This window comes from Trichosurus vulpecula, chromosome 6, assembly GCF_011100635.1.
Source record: "Trichosurus vulpecula isolate mTriVul1 chromosome 6, mTriVul1.pri, whole genome shotgun sequence".
NCBI lineage: Eukaryota > Metazoa > Chordata > Mammalia > Diprotodontia > Phalangeridae > Trichosurus > Trichosurus vulpecula.
The window spans coordinates 77,902,314-77,917,131 of NC_050578.1; the positions used below are offsets into that span (position 1 = coordinate 77,902,314).

Consider the following 14,818-nt stretch of genomic DNA (forward strand, 5'->3'; position numbering starts at 1 on the left):
GGCAATTCAGTTAAAAAGATGTGTGCTCCAATAATCACAGTTACTGTACACTGGCAAAGCAACAGACAACATTCAGGGGCTGAAACTTGACTCTTGCACATTTACCATGCAATCCAGAGAATACCTTCTGTTTTCACATATAATCAAAGAATCTCAGAGTGGTGAGCAGCCTCAGGTCACCTAGTTTAACCCCTTTATCAAAGTATAATTACAGGTCTGGAGCAGGAAGGTAGTGAGGAAGCCACACAGTGCCTTCATCTTCCATATGAGATTCAGTGGCTTGGCTGGAGTCATGCAGCTCCAGCACCTGAAGCAGTCTTCCCAACTCCTCCAAACCCAACACTCCATACATTTCATCCATGGCACCATGCAGCGTAGGACTCTGCTCTATGACCTTCCCGACAAAAGGTCCCTTTCACTGTTCTGAAAACTGATGTGACTTATTTAGACCAATTAAGCACCAGAACGACAGAGATGTTCAAAACGTGATTGTGTCGTTAGTTACACTTTCCCTCATAAAAAGTTTTTGATATTTAAAAAACTCCATCAGCTTCAGGAATGGATATACTGATTGAGGAGGCAACCAGCAGAAACTGTTCTGGTGTTCTAATTAAACCACTCACCTTATTTACTGATTCCCACTTGGATACTGATAGAACATAGTAAGTCATATTATAAAGCAAGTATTTATAAGTACTTCACTCCATTTCTAAAGGACAAATGAACCATGAAGACCTGGACACAGTCAAACCAAGCCCTTCTGCTCCCTCTGTGGCCTTAAGTCTGCTCCGGTCTAATCCATCCTCCACACAGCCCCCACGGTGTCTTCCCAAGCACAGCTCCGACCAGGGCCTGCCCCTAGTCCATAAGCTCCCTTGGCTTCCTGCTACTCTGAGGACCAACTGGCCCCTTCTCTGCCTGACCTTCAAAGTTCTTCCCAGTCAGGGAAAGGCTGGCCTTCTGTACAGGCAGGGCCTCCTTACTGTTCCTCACACACAACAGCCCACCAACACCCCAGATTTATGCACCCAACTCAGCCACTTGACAGATCTCTTTACAATGTTGGCCCTTAGCCTCTCTCATCTCCATTTCCTTATTTCTGATGTCTACATCACCTATTGTATTCCTCCCACCAGACTGTTCTTGAGGATAAAATAATAAAGTTCCCAGATAATAAAATATCAGAACAGATAGAACGATCACAGTTATCCAATCCAACCCTCTCATTTTACAGATGGGGAGACTGAGACTCAGACGGCACAAATGACTTGCCGATCTTCACATAACTAATTCATTACAAAGATTGGAATCCAAATTTCCTGATGCCTAGGCCAGTTCCTTTTCACTAGAAATCAATGAGCTTTCTCAACCCTCACTCTTCTTGACTTCTCTGTGGTCTCTCTCTTCCCCTTAACACTCTTCTCTATAGAGAACACCAAACGATGTTTTTGTGTCTCTGGCCCATCATAACCTGTTCCCTTCATACCCCCCCTCCACACCCTCTTCAATCCAGTGACAATGGTCTCCTTGCTCCCACCTGACATTACCTCCCAAATCCAGGTATTCTCACTGGCTGTCCTCCACGCCCGAACTCTCTCCTTCCTCCTCTCTGCCCCCAGTTCCCTTCAAGTCTCAGGTGAAGATCCACTTTTCTGCAAGACACCTTCTCAGATCTCCTTAATCTCTGTGCCCTCCCTCTGAGAATATTTTCTATGTATCCTGCTTGTTTGTATATAGGTGTTCACATACTGTCTCTCCCATTAGACCGAGAGTTCTTTGAGGACAGTGACTGTCTTTTGCCTTTCTCTGTTTTCCCTGTACAGTGCCTGGCACAGTGCCACACAGCACCTGGCACACAGTAGGTGCTTGATGAATGTTAGTTGACACAGTGACTGACAATCCCTACCACAAAGAGGCTAACATTCTATTTGGGGAAGCAGGTACCAAGATGGGCAAATACAAAATACAAGGGTAGGGGGACAGAACACAAACAACAGGGGCAACCAAGCAAGATTTCTTACAGGAGGCGGCACATACACTGAGCGTGAAGAGGGTGGGGTGGGATAAGACACTCCAAAACGCTGTTGAGGACAGAGAGTGTTTCCTGGCACAGAGTCTCCTGGACAAAGGGGAGGGAGCTGGGATGCTCTATGTGGGGAAGAGCTCAGCAGACCTGTCAGCCAGTGCAGAGAAAGTGTGAAATGAGCCTGGGAAGGGAAGGCAGAGCCAGAGCGTGAAGGACTTCAGAGGCCAAGCAGAGATGTTTCTACATTTCGAAAGGGAAATGTTGTGTACAGGGAATATCCAGGGCCCAGCCTGGTAGGATGTGGAATGTATCTGTAGGAATAACTATGCAGTTAGTCCGGAAAGTCTAGCTGGGCCAGGCCGTGGAGGCATCACAGGCTTCCGTGACTGTGCTCCAAGCTCTTATCCCCAGACTCCAGCGACAACGCTCTTCCTGGGTCCCCCTTCCACCCATCCCTTCTTAGCCCCTTGGCTGTGTTCTCCTTCTTCCCTCTAGCCCCTCCATAGGCTCTGTCTTGGGCCCTCTGCTCTTCTATTTCTAAACTCTCTTCCTTGATTATCTCATCAGCTGCCATGGATACAAAAATCTTCTCTAGGAAACTGAGGGTCAAGTGACTTGCCCAGGGTCACACAGCTAGAAAGTGTCTGACTCCAGATTTGAACTCAGGAAGAACAGTCTTCCTGACTCCAGGCCCAGTGCTACATCCATTGTACCACCTAGCTATCCTCACAGACCTATGCACTCTGCCCATACCTGTTCCCTCACCAGTCCCATATTGCCAGATAGTTTTGGACATTTGCACGTCATAGTTACCTCAAATTCATTATGTCCCAAACTCTTCTTTCTCTCTCCAGATCCATAACTAGACTTGCAATCTTGCAGGTTTGCAATCTAAGAGTCAGCCTTGAAACTTCCTTCTCTCCCAAACCCATATCCATTCAACTACCAAGTCTGGGCGATTCTGCCTCTACCACATCTCTCATATTCGTAACCCTTCTCTTCACTCGAGAAAGCTGGAACCTAATTCAGGTCTTCACATGCTCTGACCCTGACTGCTACAACAGCCCCCCATGAGTCCTCCTGCCTCCAGTCTTTACCTCTTCAATCCTGCCTCCAGCTGCCATCTCAATCTGATCTCCTATATCACTCCCTTCACATACTCTGTTCACAGAATGTTCCATCTCCCACCTCCATACACAAGTGGCTCCCCCATAAGGCGCATGCACTTTCTCCTCACTTCTGCCTGGTAGAAGCTCTGGCTTCCTTCAAAGCCTAATTAAGCTGCTGGCTATATGAGGTGCTTCCCAACCTACCCACACAGCAACACTCTCTCCTGCCAGAAATCCCCTTGTGGATGCTTCATATTTACTGGTGTCTGTGTTGTACCAGATCCTTACAGGAAAGGACTGAGTCATTTTTGCCTTGCAGCCCACAGTCCCTTGCACACAGCCACCATTTCACTAAAATGAACTAAATCTGTGATCTCAGACATGGGCACTCCCTTCACCACTGCAGATTCCAATCAATCTTGGCTGTGTTGTCCTGAGCAGCTCTTGTCCTCAGACGGTCTGGAGATCTTCCCCTAGGGCTTGGGCCATTGCTTGGATACCACTGGGACATGCAGGTCATCCCTTCATCATCTTTCCCTTTTGCTAAGTGGCCAACCCATCTCTGTGAGTCAGAGTTCTCTTGGAAGACACCACCAGGTATGCCACTGCCCGTCTGTCTGCTGATGATGTATTGCCTCCTACTCCTACCCACCATGAGCCTCTCCATTTTTCTTTTGCTGCTACACAATTTGCATTCCTCAGGCTGATTTATAGCATATAACATTGGCTGCCTTTGTGTCAAGGGAAAGCTTTAAGTCACTGCACAATTTCTCCAAGGTAAAAAGCCCCATTTCTTCATTCTGTTCAATGCTCAGCTCACAGTCTGTGTCTGTAGGCCAGCTCTAAGGCCATCTGCCCATCACGATCTACTCTAAACAACAGGCCTTCTTACTTCTCTTGGCTTTTTCCATGTGAATAGCAAAGTCAAACTCTTTTAAACAATTACAAATCTCATTTACTCAATGCCATCCTGATGGCTACAAGCATGCATGCCTAGGTAACCCCTATCCTAAAAAAGAAACTTTCTCATAAGCCTGAAGTATCCTTATCGCTCATCCTATTTCTTCTATCTTTCATAGCCAAACACCTATAAAAAGCCATCCACACTTGTCTCCATCACCTGACCACCTACTCACATCTTCATCCCTTGAAGTCTGACTCCTAATCCTACCATCTGACTGAAACTGCTCTCTCTATAAAGTTATGAAAGACCAACCTGTCTTTTGACACTGTGGGTCTTCTTTGATACTGGTCCTTTTCTCCACTACTGTGATGACCTTCTCACTGATTCTCCCCATGCCTGGGAGAAGCTCTCAATACTAAGTCTCAGAAGGCTTAGCTCCAGGCCACAGCCTTCAGGAAGCATTTCATGACTTGTGTTGTTATTCACATTTTCTCTCTCTTCATATTGTCTTGTATTTATTTGTCTGTTTACATGCTGTAACCCCCAAAAGATAATTTTAGCTCTTTGAGGGAAAGGACTATGATTTTTAGCACAACAAAGATTGAAAACACTTCACAAAGCACCACTCAAACTAACCATCATGTTGCTACTGTTGATTTGCCAACTTCTTGAGATGACTGAGCAGGCAACGATGTTGACATATACTCCTAGCTTCACTGAAAATAAAATTTACAACCTTATGTGCTTAATAATTTAGAGCAGATGTTCTTAACCTTTTCTGTATCATGGACCCCTTTGGCAGGCTGATGAAATTTATGGACTTCTTCTCAGAATGGGTTTTCTTATTAATTCATAACTGATGAAAATGAAAAATTTCAGACATTAGTGAAAATTATTTTTTTTCCTATTCAAGGTCTCCTGATGTTAATCCAAATGCCAAATCCCAGCTTAAGAATCCTTGACTTAGAGGCAAATTAAGAAGGGAAATAAAAGGAGAGATCATAGAAGGAATTTAAAATTTACTTTATACCTAAGAATCTATGTAATTTGACTAAATTGAGACAAATTTCTTTTTAGAACAAATACCACAATCATTTATAAGGTTTACAAGCGATTTACAAAAATGTGCAACAGAACTGGATGTGTACCTTCTTTAAGTCACCTTCCGCCACTGAGGCTAAATGATAATGATAAACAACCTAAAGTATTCTCCAAGCTGAAGAGAAGTCAGAAATAAGGAGCCCTTCCTATGGCCTTTGGTTACTTACATGTGGATAGAATTGCTGGGTTGGAGCTCGTGGCCCCTGCGTCTGGCCCGCAGCAGGCCCAGGTCCTCCCTTGACCACGTGTTGTCTGTCATAGAGAGCCCGAGAGGCTGCTTCCTGCTCTGACCCAAGCTCGCCTTGCGCCCTGCGCAATCTGTCACGAAGCTGTACAATATTTGGCTATAAAGAAATGAGGAAATAAAACAACTGAGTGATTGGTCCATGACCTACCCACATGGCTGACCATTCTGGTCCCAATGACACCATGTGTTTGGAGTCTGGGGATTAGGCAAGAGAAGAGACATCACCACCCTGCTTTCAGGTTCAAAAGAGAAAGGAAGGAAAAAAGACTATGAAGGGACTAGAAATTAAGGTTTCCAATCTAAGGTTATAGAAACCTAGTCCTGGGCCACCAGACCTTGCAGTATCCATATGATGCTCCTGAACAATCCCAAATATTTTTCTTTAGAAAAATAATGGCAGGGTTTGTAAGAAATACAAAGCTTTAGAGTAAAGGCTTCTGAAACCAGGAGCCAGGGTATCTAAGTGAGTCCACATCTACCTGGACAGTCATGCCAAAGATATGTGTTTACCAACAGGGCATCCATCCTCACTCCTCCTCCCCTGAGGTCCTTTCTCTACTTTCCGGGTCCTCAAACAAGTGCCTTCTGACAAACAGGAAAGGCTTCCTGTATGGACCGAGGAATGCGCCCTGTTGTTGGCACAGCCAAACTGTCCCTCCCCCACGATACTGCTGCTCTCATCTTTATCCTTTGCATGGCCATCCCTCAGGCCTTCCCTTCCCTTCCCACCCCCCCCCACCCCATGTCACTCCAATTCCTCCAGGATACACCGCCCAGCTCCACCACTACATGAAGCCATCCCACTAGTCTGCCTCTCCCTGGTGACTCTGTATTTAACTTGGTGATTGTCTCTGCAAGGACACACGCATGTCCTTGCTCTCTTCTCCTTCTTCAGAACAGGAGCTCCCTGAGACGTGAGATCATTCCATTCTCTGTACGTGTTCGCACAGCTCCTGGCCCAGGTCTGGGCCCAAATGAAGCAGGCGCTTCCTCAATGCCTGCTGACTGATATTCTATCCCACTGGCACAGCTCCAGGAGGTATAGACACAACCCAGGACATGAGGTCAGCAAGATTTGTCCTCACGTAGATGAAGTGAGCTCCTTTCTCCCAGAACTCACCACCTACTGGGAGGTTTAAGTCTATGACTGGGTCCCATCTGTAGGAATTAATCATCCATAGAAAGGAAAGGTAGGAAAAATAGTCTGATCCACTTACCTGGCTGGTGTTGGCAGGGAGGAAAGCCAGAGCTGCAGCAATGCTGCCTTGGGCTGCCAACAAGCTGGCATACTGACTCATCTTCTCGGCCAAAAGGGCCCCAATGGCATTAGCATCTGATGCCTGGGTGAGCTGGACAGCCTTTCGGAGGATGACGACCTTCTCAATCAGATCCTAAAGCAAAGAGGATGGAGAGACAGGACAGGAAAGCATGAATGCCCTTATCAAAAGCTGACTCTAACCAATAGTGATGCTCAATGCATTTTAGAGCAGAAGGGTTCTCAATCCAAAGCCTCATATCACCCTCCAGCACTAACTAGTCTAACAGGACCAAGGCCTGGCTGACCATGCCAGCCAGGTGTGGCGCCTCCACACCACCAGATACCCGGCTTTGGCTTCTGCCTCACCCTACACTTGGCTTGGTAAAGATGGCAGCACCCACCAGTGTGGCACCAAAGTGGGCACTCAAGGTTGAAGAAGGTGCAGGGGATGAAAGCGTGCCACAGTGGGATCAATTCCTTCAAGGGCAGCCAAAACAAAAGACTGTCTGAACCGCAGTGGCAGGACACACCAGACTAACTTCAAACTTTCCATGTTGCTATTCCTGACAAAAAAAACCTCTGCAAAAGGAAAAGTGTCTCAGCTGAAAATACCTCATGCACATATTTGGCAACCTCACAAATTTGGCAATCTAAAATTGAACCAAAATTGTTTTCTTCTGCATAAGTTGACACAGAACTCCTAAAAAAATACTTGCATTTCATTTTCAACAGATGAGTCTCTTAAATGACTCCACCTAGAAATAAAATCCCATAAAGAAAAACAAAGTTCAAACTAACATATTACAGAGAAGGACTTCACTCATCAAGTGCTTACAAAAAAAATCCTTTAAAAAGAGAAAGAAAACCCTTTCCTAAAAATCCCAAGAGCACAGGGCATCAAAACCTTCCATTAAACAGACACCAACCTGAAGCGACAAGGGGCTGCTTCCATCTTGGGCTTTAGTCCAACATGCCACCAGTTTCTCTATGTTCCCAGCACAAATATAACACAGACAGGCCTGCGCCTGCAGGAGAGGATCCCCTTCATTCTCCAGCCTGGTGCCCAACAGATCTAAAAAGGAGAAGAGGCAAATGATCCATGGGTAGCCCAACTGAAGAACATCTTTGCAAGTTGACGAGAGACTGTATAGCACAGTATGGCACAGGACAGAGTCCTGGACTCGACCTCAGGAAGACCAGAGTAAACATCCCATCGGAGACACTTCCTGGCTGGGTCAAGATGGGTGTTACTTAACCCTCAGACTCAGTTTCCTTATCAATAAAATGGGGATAATAACATTCCCTATCTCCTGGGGTTGTTATGAAGATCAAATGGGGTGACACATGTCAAGTGCTTTGCAAAATGTAAAGTGTCATATAAATATTAGCTATTATTGTTATTATTATTGAAGATGAATCTTCTGATCAACTGTAAATGACTCAGCCACCCTCAGCAATACAAGCATCCAAGACAATTCAGAAGGACTTAGGATGCAAAATACTATCCCCCTCCAGAAAAAGAACTGACAGTCTGAATGCAGATTGAAGCATACTTTTTTTTACCTTCTTTATTTTTCTTGGGTCTTTTTTTTTTTTTGACGTTTTTTGTTTTTTGTTGATGCTTTTGTTTTTAGGTTTGGTTTTGTTTTTTTTTTGGTAACGTGCTAATATGGAAATGTTTTGCATGATTTCACATGTATAATCTATATCAAAGTCCTTGCCTTCTCAAGGAGTGAAGAGGAGAGGGAGAGAACTTGCAACTCAAAATTTTAAAAAACAAATGTTTAAAATGGTTTTTACATTTAATTGAAAAAGTAAGTTTAAAATTAAAAAATAAAAAAAACAAATCTTTATACCTCATGAATAGCAGGGAAAAATGAACTCCCCAGATAGAGAGTAGAAAAATTGAGTGTAATAAAGTTCACACAACATTTGGCTACACACATTATTAATTTCCTTTAAATGAGTATTTCTCCTCTATGTTTTTATCCACAGCTTCAACATTCATTTGCTACTACTGAGCACTTGCTACATATAGTATGGACAATGAAGGAGCTGTGAGTAAGATGCCATCCCTGCTCTCAAGCAGCTTCCATTCTGGTAGGGGAGCTCAGCCAACAAGAATGTACACAGCACAAAAAGGAATGGGACAACAGATGACATGTGCATGGTCTTCCAAGTTTACAAAGACTTTATGGCCATGAGCTCATTCAGACATCAAAACCTAGGAGACTGGTAGGAGAGGTACTTTGCCGATAAGGAGACCAGACTCAGAGAGGTTCCATAATCTCCCTGTGACCCCACAGCTGCGCACTAAGTGGTGGAGCCACAATTCACCAAATGCAGGTCTCTTCTTACTCTTCTACACCACCGTACTCTCTACACATGCAATGTAGAAATGGCTTGTTCTCTGTGCACTAATGGAAGGTGGGCTAGAGAAGTCATGGGAGGGAGTGCCTGCTCTTACCCGGAGGCCCTAAGGGAAGTTTGATGTAGAAAGCAGTACCATCTGACTGGGCCTCAAAGAAGGGTAAGGTTAGGGCTCAGACACAGCATAAGCAGAGTCACAGAAGCCGCAAAGCAGAAAACAGAAACAAACTGCCCAGTGTGGCAAGAGCATAAGGGGAGTCAAACCCCGAATGCCGATCAACAGCAGAGAGAGGAAGGATGGCCCACCCTCCCCCAGCAATCCAGAGCTTAGGAAACCAACTGCACAAGCAGAGGATGAGGACGACTGCAGCTATGCAAAAATTCATGTGGAAAAAGACCTGGGGGCTTCCTGGACTGCCAGCTCTAAGTGAATTAACAGTGGGCATAACCCAAGGTCATCCCCCAGCAGGGAAATGAGCCTCACACCGGGCTGCAGGGGACAGGACAAGGACCACTTGGCTGTGGCAGTGGAGGCAGATCTTCCTAACAACAGCTGTCCAGCAGTGAGCAGCCCCTGTCTGTTAGCTAGATGCTCCTCACCCCAGGAGATCCTCAAGCAGGGGCCTGCTGTAAGAGAGGTGAGCTGAACCAGGTGGCCTGGGAGATCCCCTGCTAGAACACGAAGTGTGGGAAGAGGCTATGCATGGAGACAGCAATGTGGAAGTCAGTGGTACAGTCACCGCCATCCACCAGCACCTGCTAAGCATTTACTCTCCAGATGCAAAGTACGGGAGGAGGTGCGGTGGGCGGTCAGAAAGCAGAAGCTCCTCAAACAGAAGCCTGCTGGCATCCAAGAGAAGGGGAGAGGAAGACAGCTTCAGACACTGAATGGGGAAGGGGAGATAGGCACATCCGGGGACCAGGAGAGCTGGAGATGAAAAGTCTCAGGAGATGCCTTAGAGGACACGGAGTCAGCCTTGGCAGAGAGGACAGCTATCTCTTCTGCTAAGACCTGGCCAAAGGAAGAGAAGATGGCTGAGGACAGAGAAGACTGGAGTAGCAGAAGAGGAAACTTAGGATGACACATTACAATATATTATATGTATAATAACAATCATATGATGTACATATTGAGACACAGTTACATATAATATAGAGTAACATAGATACTTAACAAAGCTCAGGAAATTATCATTTTCTTACCACAAAGAGCTGAAAATTCATCTGGCCTAGCGTAAGTCAGCACAGCAGCTAAAGCTTCTCTCCAGTTCTTAAGGTCGCAGGACTGAACAATCTCTTTCCAATTTTTCATCACCACTGCTGTGATCAGCTTGGAAAGAGAGAGTAAAAAGAAAAGTAAATGCTTCCTAAGTGCCTACAGCCTCAGGAATTAATGCTTTGGAAAAACATGCTGTCAATCAATTCATCAGCCAAGTGTTTGTGAAAGGCTCCTACCATGTGCTGGGTGCCAGGTCGGGCACCAGGGAGACACATCCAAAGAAGGAAACAGGCCCTGCCTGCAAGGAGCCCACACTCTAACAGAGAAGAGGAGCACATATAAAAACACACACACCCCACGATACAATGTTCATAAAGATCAATCCGTACCACACAGTCAAACACAAGACAGCAAGAGGGAGGATTCTCCCAAGTCTGGAGATCAGCAAAGCCTTCAGGGAAGACAATGCCTGAGTGGCATCTTGAGGGAAGACGTAGACTTGGGGAGGATGCATGCTCCAGGCAGGGGGTACTGCCAATACAAAAGCATGGAGGGAGGGGATGAAGTGTCATGTGGCAGGAAGAAAGAAGACTAGTTAAGCTGGACCTTAGAGTATAGGCAAGGGCTGTGCATGCTTCATGTGGATTAATGCCACATGACCAAGTTCCAAAATCAAATAACATGACCACAGAATATGCAACAAATAAGCTGAAGTAATCAGGATATTATTTTTTACTGTCCTTACAAGAATTCAGGATAGGAAGAGAAAGAAAACAAACTCCTACTGAACAATGGGAAGGACAGAAGAAAAGGGGAGGGTGGTCAAGGTGAAATGGAATCCTGGCAGGCCTGTATCACTACAGTTTTTTTCCTCAAAGAATACTTAAAACTTCCGCAAAATAATTCTGAGGCCTCATTTGCTACTTTATTCACTATTTCAACTTCCCAACTGACCTTGCATAAACAATAACAAATCCATATTTCAAGTAACTACGAAGTCCCTAAAATGCAGAAGCCAACACAGAGAAAGAGTCAACCAATGAACAGTAATTAATCATATGAAATTTTAATAACCTATGCTAAATCTTCACCTCAGAGTGTGATTCATTCACTGGGATGGGGAACCCTTGACCTTGATGGAGCTGCTGAAGCAGACAAAAGTCCTTCCCTGATGGCCAGCCCTGTGACTGAGCATCTCTGCACTGGCCTGGGCTCATCCCTCCTGCCCCTCTGTGCTGGTGCCCCATCATGTATGGACTAACGGAGCAGCTCAAACAGGCATTCTGTTCCTGGATCCACCTAACTGGGCATGTGGTAGGTCCTTGTTTGTCCAATCGGTTTTTCCAGTATGGATGGTTAGGCCAGTTTTTTGAGTGTTGTGTGCTCAGCGTGTCACCATAAGCAAAGAAGACACTGCACTATTGACAGAGAATTCCTCAGCAACTTGTATTCTGAAATGGACATCATCCCTGACAGTGGCCAAGAGCTTTTTTGACTATTTATTTCCCTATTTTTATGCTCTGTCTGATATTAATGGAGGGTTCAAAGAAAAAGATAATTTCCCTAGCTCTAGCATGAAAAACACCCTGCTGGAAGAAAGCCTTGAAGACAGCAGTTTGTTCTGCCAAATCAAATGCTTTTATAAAACCAACAAATAGGTACCATGTGATACTGAGCTCTCTACAGGTATCTGCCAATTGTCATCCCCTGCTAATACCTTATCAGGGCTAAGAGAGGTGTAAATTATTTCCATAAAAATTTTCCATCAATGGAAAAGAAGACATGAAGGTCCACTCCAAAATCCTGGCCTCCCAGATCATCAACCTCCTAGAGACACACAGGGACTAGTATGCCCATCATCCATAAGCATGACACCTCCACAATCTGAAACTCCTCTGAGTGGTGGAAGATTATGACTTTAACATAGGAGGAAGGAGGAAAATTCATAAATGGAGCCCAAGATCACAGACCTAGAGCTCAGAGGGACCTGAGGGGCCATTTAGTCTAATGCCCTCACTAGAGAGATGAGGAAAGGGAGGCTTGGAGAAGCCAAGGCATTTACCCAAGGCTGCACAGCTAAGTGGCAGGATAAGGACCTGAACTCAGGGCCTCTGACTCCAACTGCAACCCCCCATTCTACTGTACTACATTGCCTCCCACAGGAGAGAACAGGAAAAGCAGTCAACTGGGATTACGTACAATTAAAGACCTTGTGCACAAATAAAACCCGTCTAAGCAGAATCAGAAGATAGAAAATTGAGGGGGGAAAACGAAGTATCTCTAATAAAAGTCTGTCATTCAAATAAAAAAGGGAATGGATACAAAAGTATACCAGTAAGAGCAGGTATTCCCCATAGAACTCCTCTGTTGGACTACGAATGGTTTTTAAAAGGATACAAATGATCAAAATCACTTTAAAAAATGTTTAAAAGCACTAATAATCAGAGAAGCCCAATTTAAAACACCTCATATTCCTCAAGGTAGCAATGATGGTAAGAGATGAGAAAATCCATTGCTGGAGGGTGTGTAGAAGACAAGCATGCTCATTCAGTCTGTGGAACTGTGGACAATATGAATACACAAATTGTTCATATCCATTGACTCAAGGGCGTCCACTACTACAAGAATGTCCTACAGGGGCTTCTAACATCAAGAAAAGGACAATATGTGCAAAAATGGAGTCATTGTCCAGCTGTATCCAACTCTTCATGGCCCTTTTTGGGGTCTTTTTGGCAGATGCTAGAGGAGTTTGCCATTTTCTTCTCCAGCTCATTTTACAAATGAAGAAACTGAGGCAAAGGTTAAGTGACTTGCCTAGGGTCAGATAGTAAGTGTCTGGGGCCAAATTCGAACTCAGGAAGATGAGTCTTCTGACTTCATGCCTGGCACTCTAGTCACTGTAGCGCCACCTAGCGGTCCTCCATGTGAAAGTAAGGGAATATTACTGCTCCATCAGGAGAAAGGAATATGATGAATTTAGAGAGATATAAGAAAACTTCTACTAAGTGATGTGAAATGAAGAAAGCAAAGTCAAAAGCATATGCCCAGTGATGAGAACTCAATAGACAAGGACAACACTGAAAATAATAGATCAAGGATAGGAATGGAAAAGGTTGACTGGGAAAAACTTCTTTTTCAAATATTTGTTAAGGGTTTGATATTGAAGATGTAAACACCCAAAGAATACAGAAAACGAAAAGCCATTCCCCAATAGATCAGTGGTCAAAGGATATGAACCAACAGTTTTCAAAAAAAGAATGGCAAATTATTAATAACCTGAAAGAATGCTCCAACTATTGATCACAAAATCAAAACGGTTTTGGGATTCCATCTCATAGTAAACTGGAAAAGATGATCCTAGTCAACGTGAGAGGAATTATGGGAAACAGACATATATTGCTGGCGGGCCTATGAACTGATACAACCATTCTGCAATTTAGAATTATGCAAATAAAATGACTAAAATGTCTATAATCTTTGACCCAGAGATTCTACCCTTAGGGAATTAATCCAAGTACATCGATAACAAAAAGAAAGGCTTCATATACACAAAAGCTGTGCTTTTTTGTTGTGTCACAAACAACCAGAAATAACGTAGATACTGATGAATGGGGAATGGCTAAAAGCTGTGGCACATCAGCGTAATACAATGTTACACCTAACAATATCTCTACTAGGCCTGTAACTCGAGGGTATCAAAGAAAGAAGAAAAGACTTGTGAACAAAAATACAGCAGCTCTTTAGGGAGTGAAAAAGAACCAGAAGCGAAGAGGGTGTCCATCAAAGAGGAATGGTGGAACATATCAAGGGATGTGAATGTAACAGAACTCCACGAGGAGGGAAGGAAACAGGACTAAGACAACAATTCAAGCAGTAACAATAACACTGTAGAGACAAATAACTCTGAAAGACTTGAGAACTCGGGTCAGTGCAATGACCTGCCAGGATTCCAGAACTCCGATGATGATTTATGTTAGCCACCTCCTGCTCCGGACAGAGAGGTGGAGTCAAGATGAAGAATAAAATACCTACTTCTGGATACAGACAACTGTTAAGAGTTTATTTTGTTTGACTATGCATATCTGTTACAAGGGTTTTGTTTTTGAAAATTATTATTAACTGAAAATGAAAATAAAGTGCAAAAGAATTTCACTGTGCTGTAAGAAATGATTAACATGATGAATATAGAAGAACGTCGAAAGAGTTGCTTGAATTGATGGAAAATCAAAGTCAGCAGAGCCAAGAAAAGAACAGACACAATGACTACACCGATGTAAAAAGATAAAGCACCACAAAACACCCGTAACAACTGTGACTGGACGCTGAGAATTCATCTATGAGACCCAAAGAAGATACCTTCCCCTGCTCTAAAACAGAGGTGGGGGTCCAAGGGTATTCAACTTTTTTTGATATGTTGGTTCATTTTACTGAATTTTTTTTCTCTTCTTCCCCTTTTTAGAAAATGTTTTGCTATACAGGATGGCTCTCAGAGGGAAATGATGTCGGTGGAAATGCAGGCAATTTAAAAACAAAAGATATCAATAAAGATCTGTTTTTAGATGAAATAAAATCCTCTTCAGAGAG

At 44.1% G+C, this 14,818-nt stretch overlaps 1 protein-coding gene across 12 annotated transcripts in view; it reads right to left on the minus strand.

The window, feature by feature from the left end:
* Window positions 1-14,818, minus strand: part of SEC31A (SEC31 homolog A, COPII coat complex component) — a 73,981-nt gene that overhangs the window by 22,547 nt on the left and 36,616 nt on the right. For all 12 annotated transcript variants that reach the window (XM_036763442.1, XM_036763443.1, XM_036763441.1 and 9 more), the window contains 4 exons: window positions 10,219-10,345; window positions 7,572-7,717; window positions 6,605-6,778; window positions 5,308-5,484 (listed from right to left, as the gene is read on the minus strand). In XM_036763442.1, coding sequence (XP_036619337.1) covers window positions 5,308-5,484; window positions 6,605-6,778; window positions 7,572-7,717; window positions 10,219-10,345 — 624 coding nt within the window. The remainder of the gene's footprint in view (window positions 1-5,307; window positions 5,485-6,604; window positions 6,779-7,571; window positions 7,718-10,218; window positions 10,346-14,818) is intronic.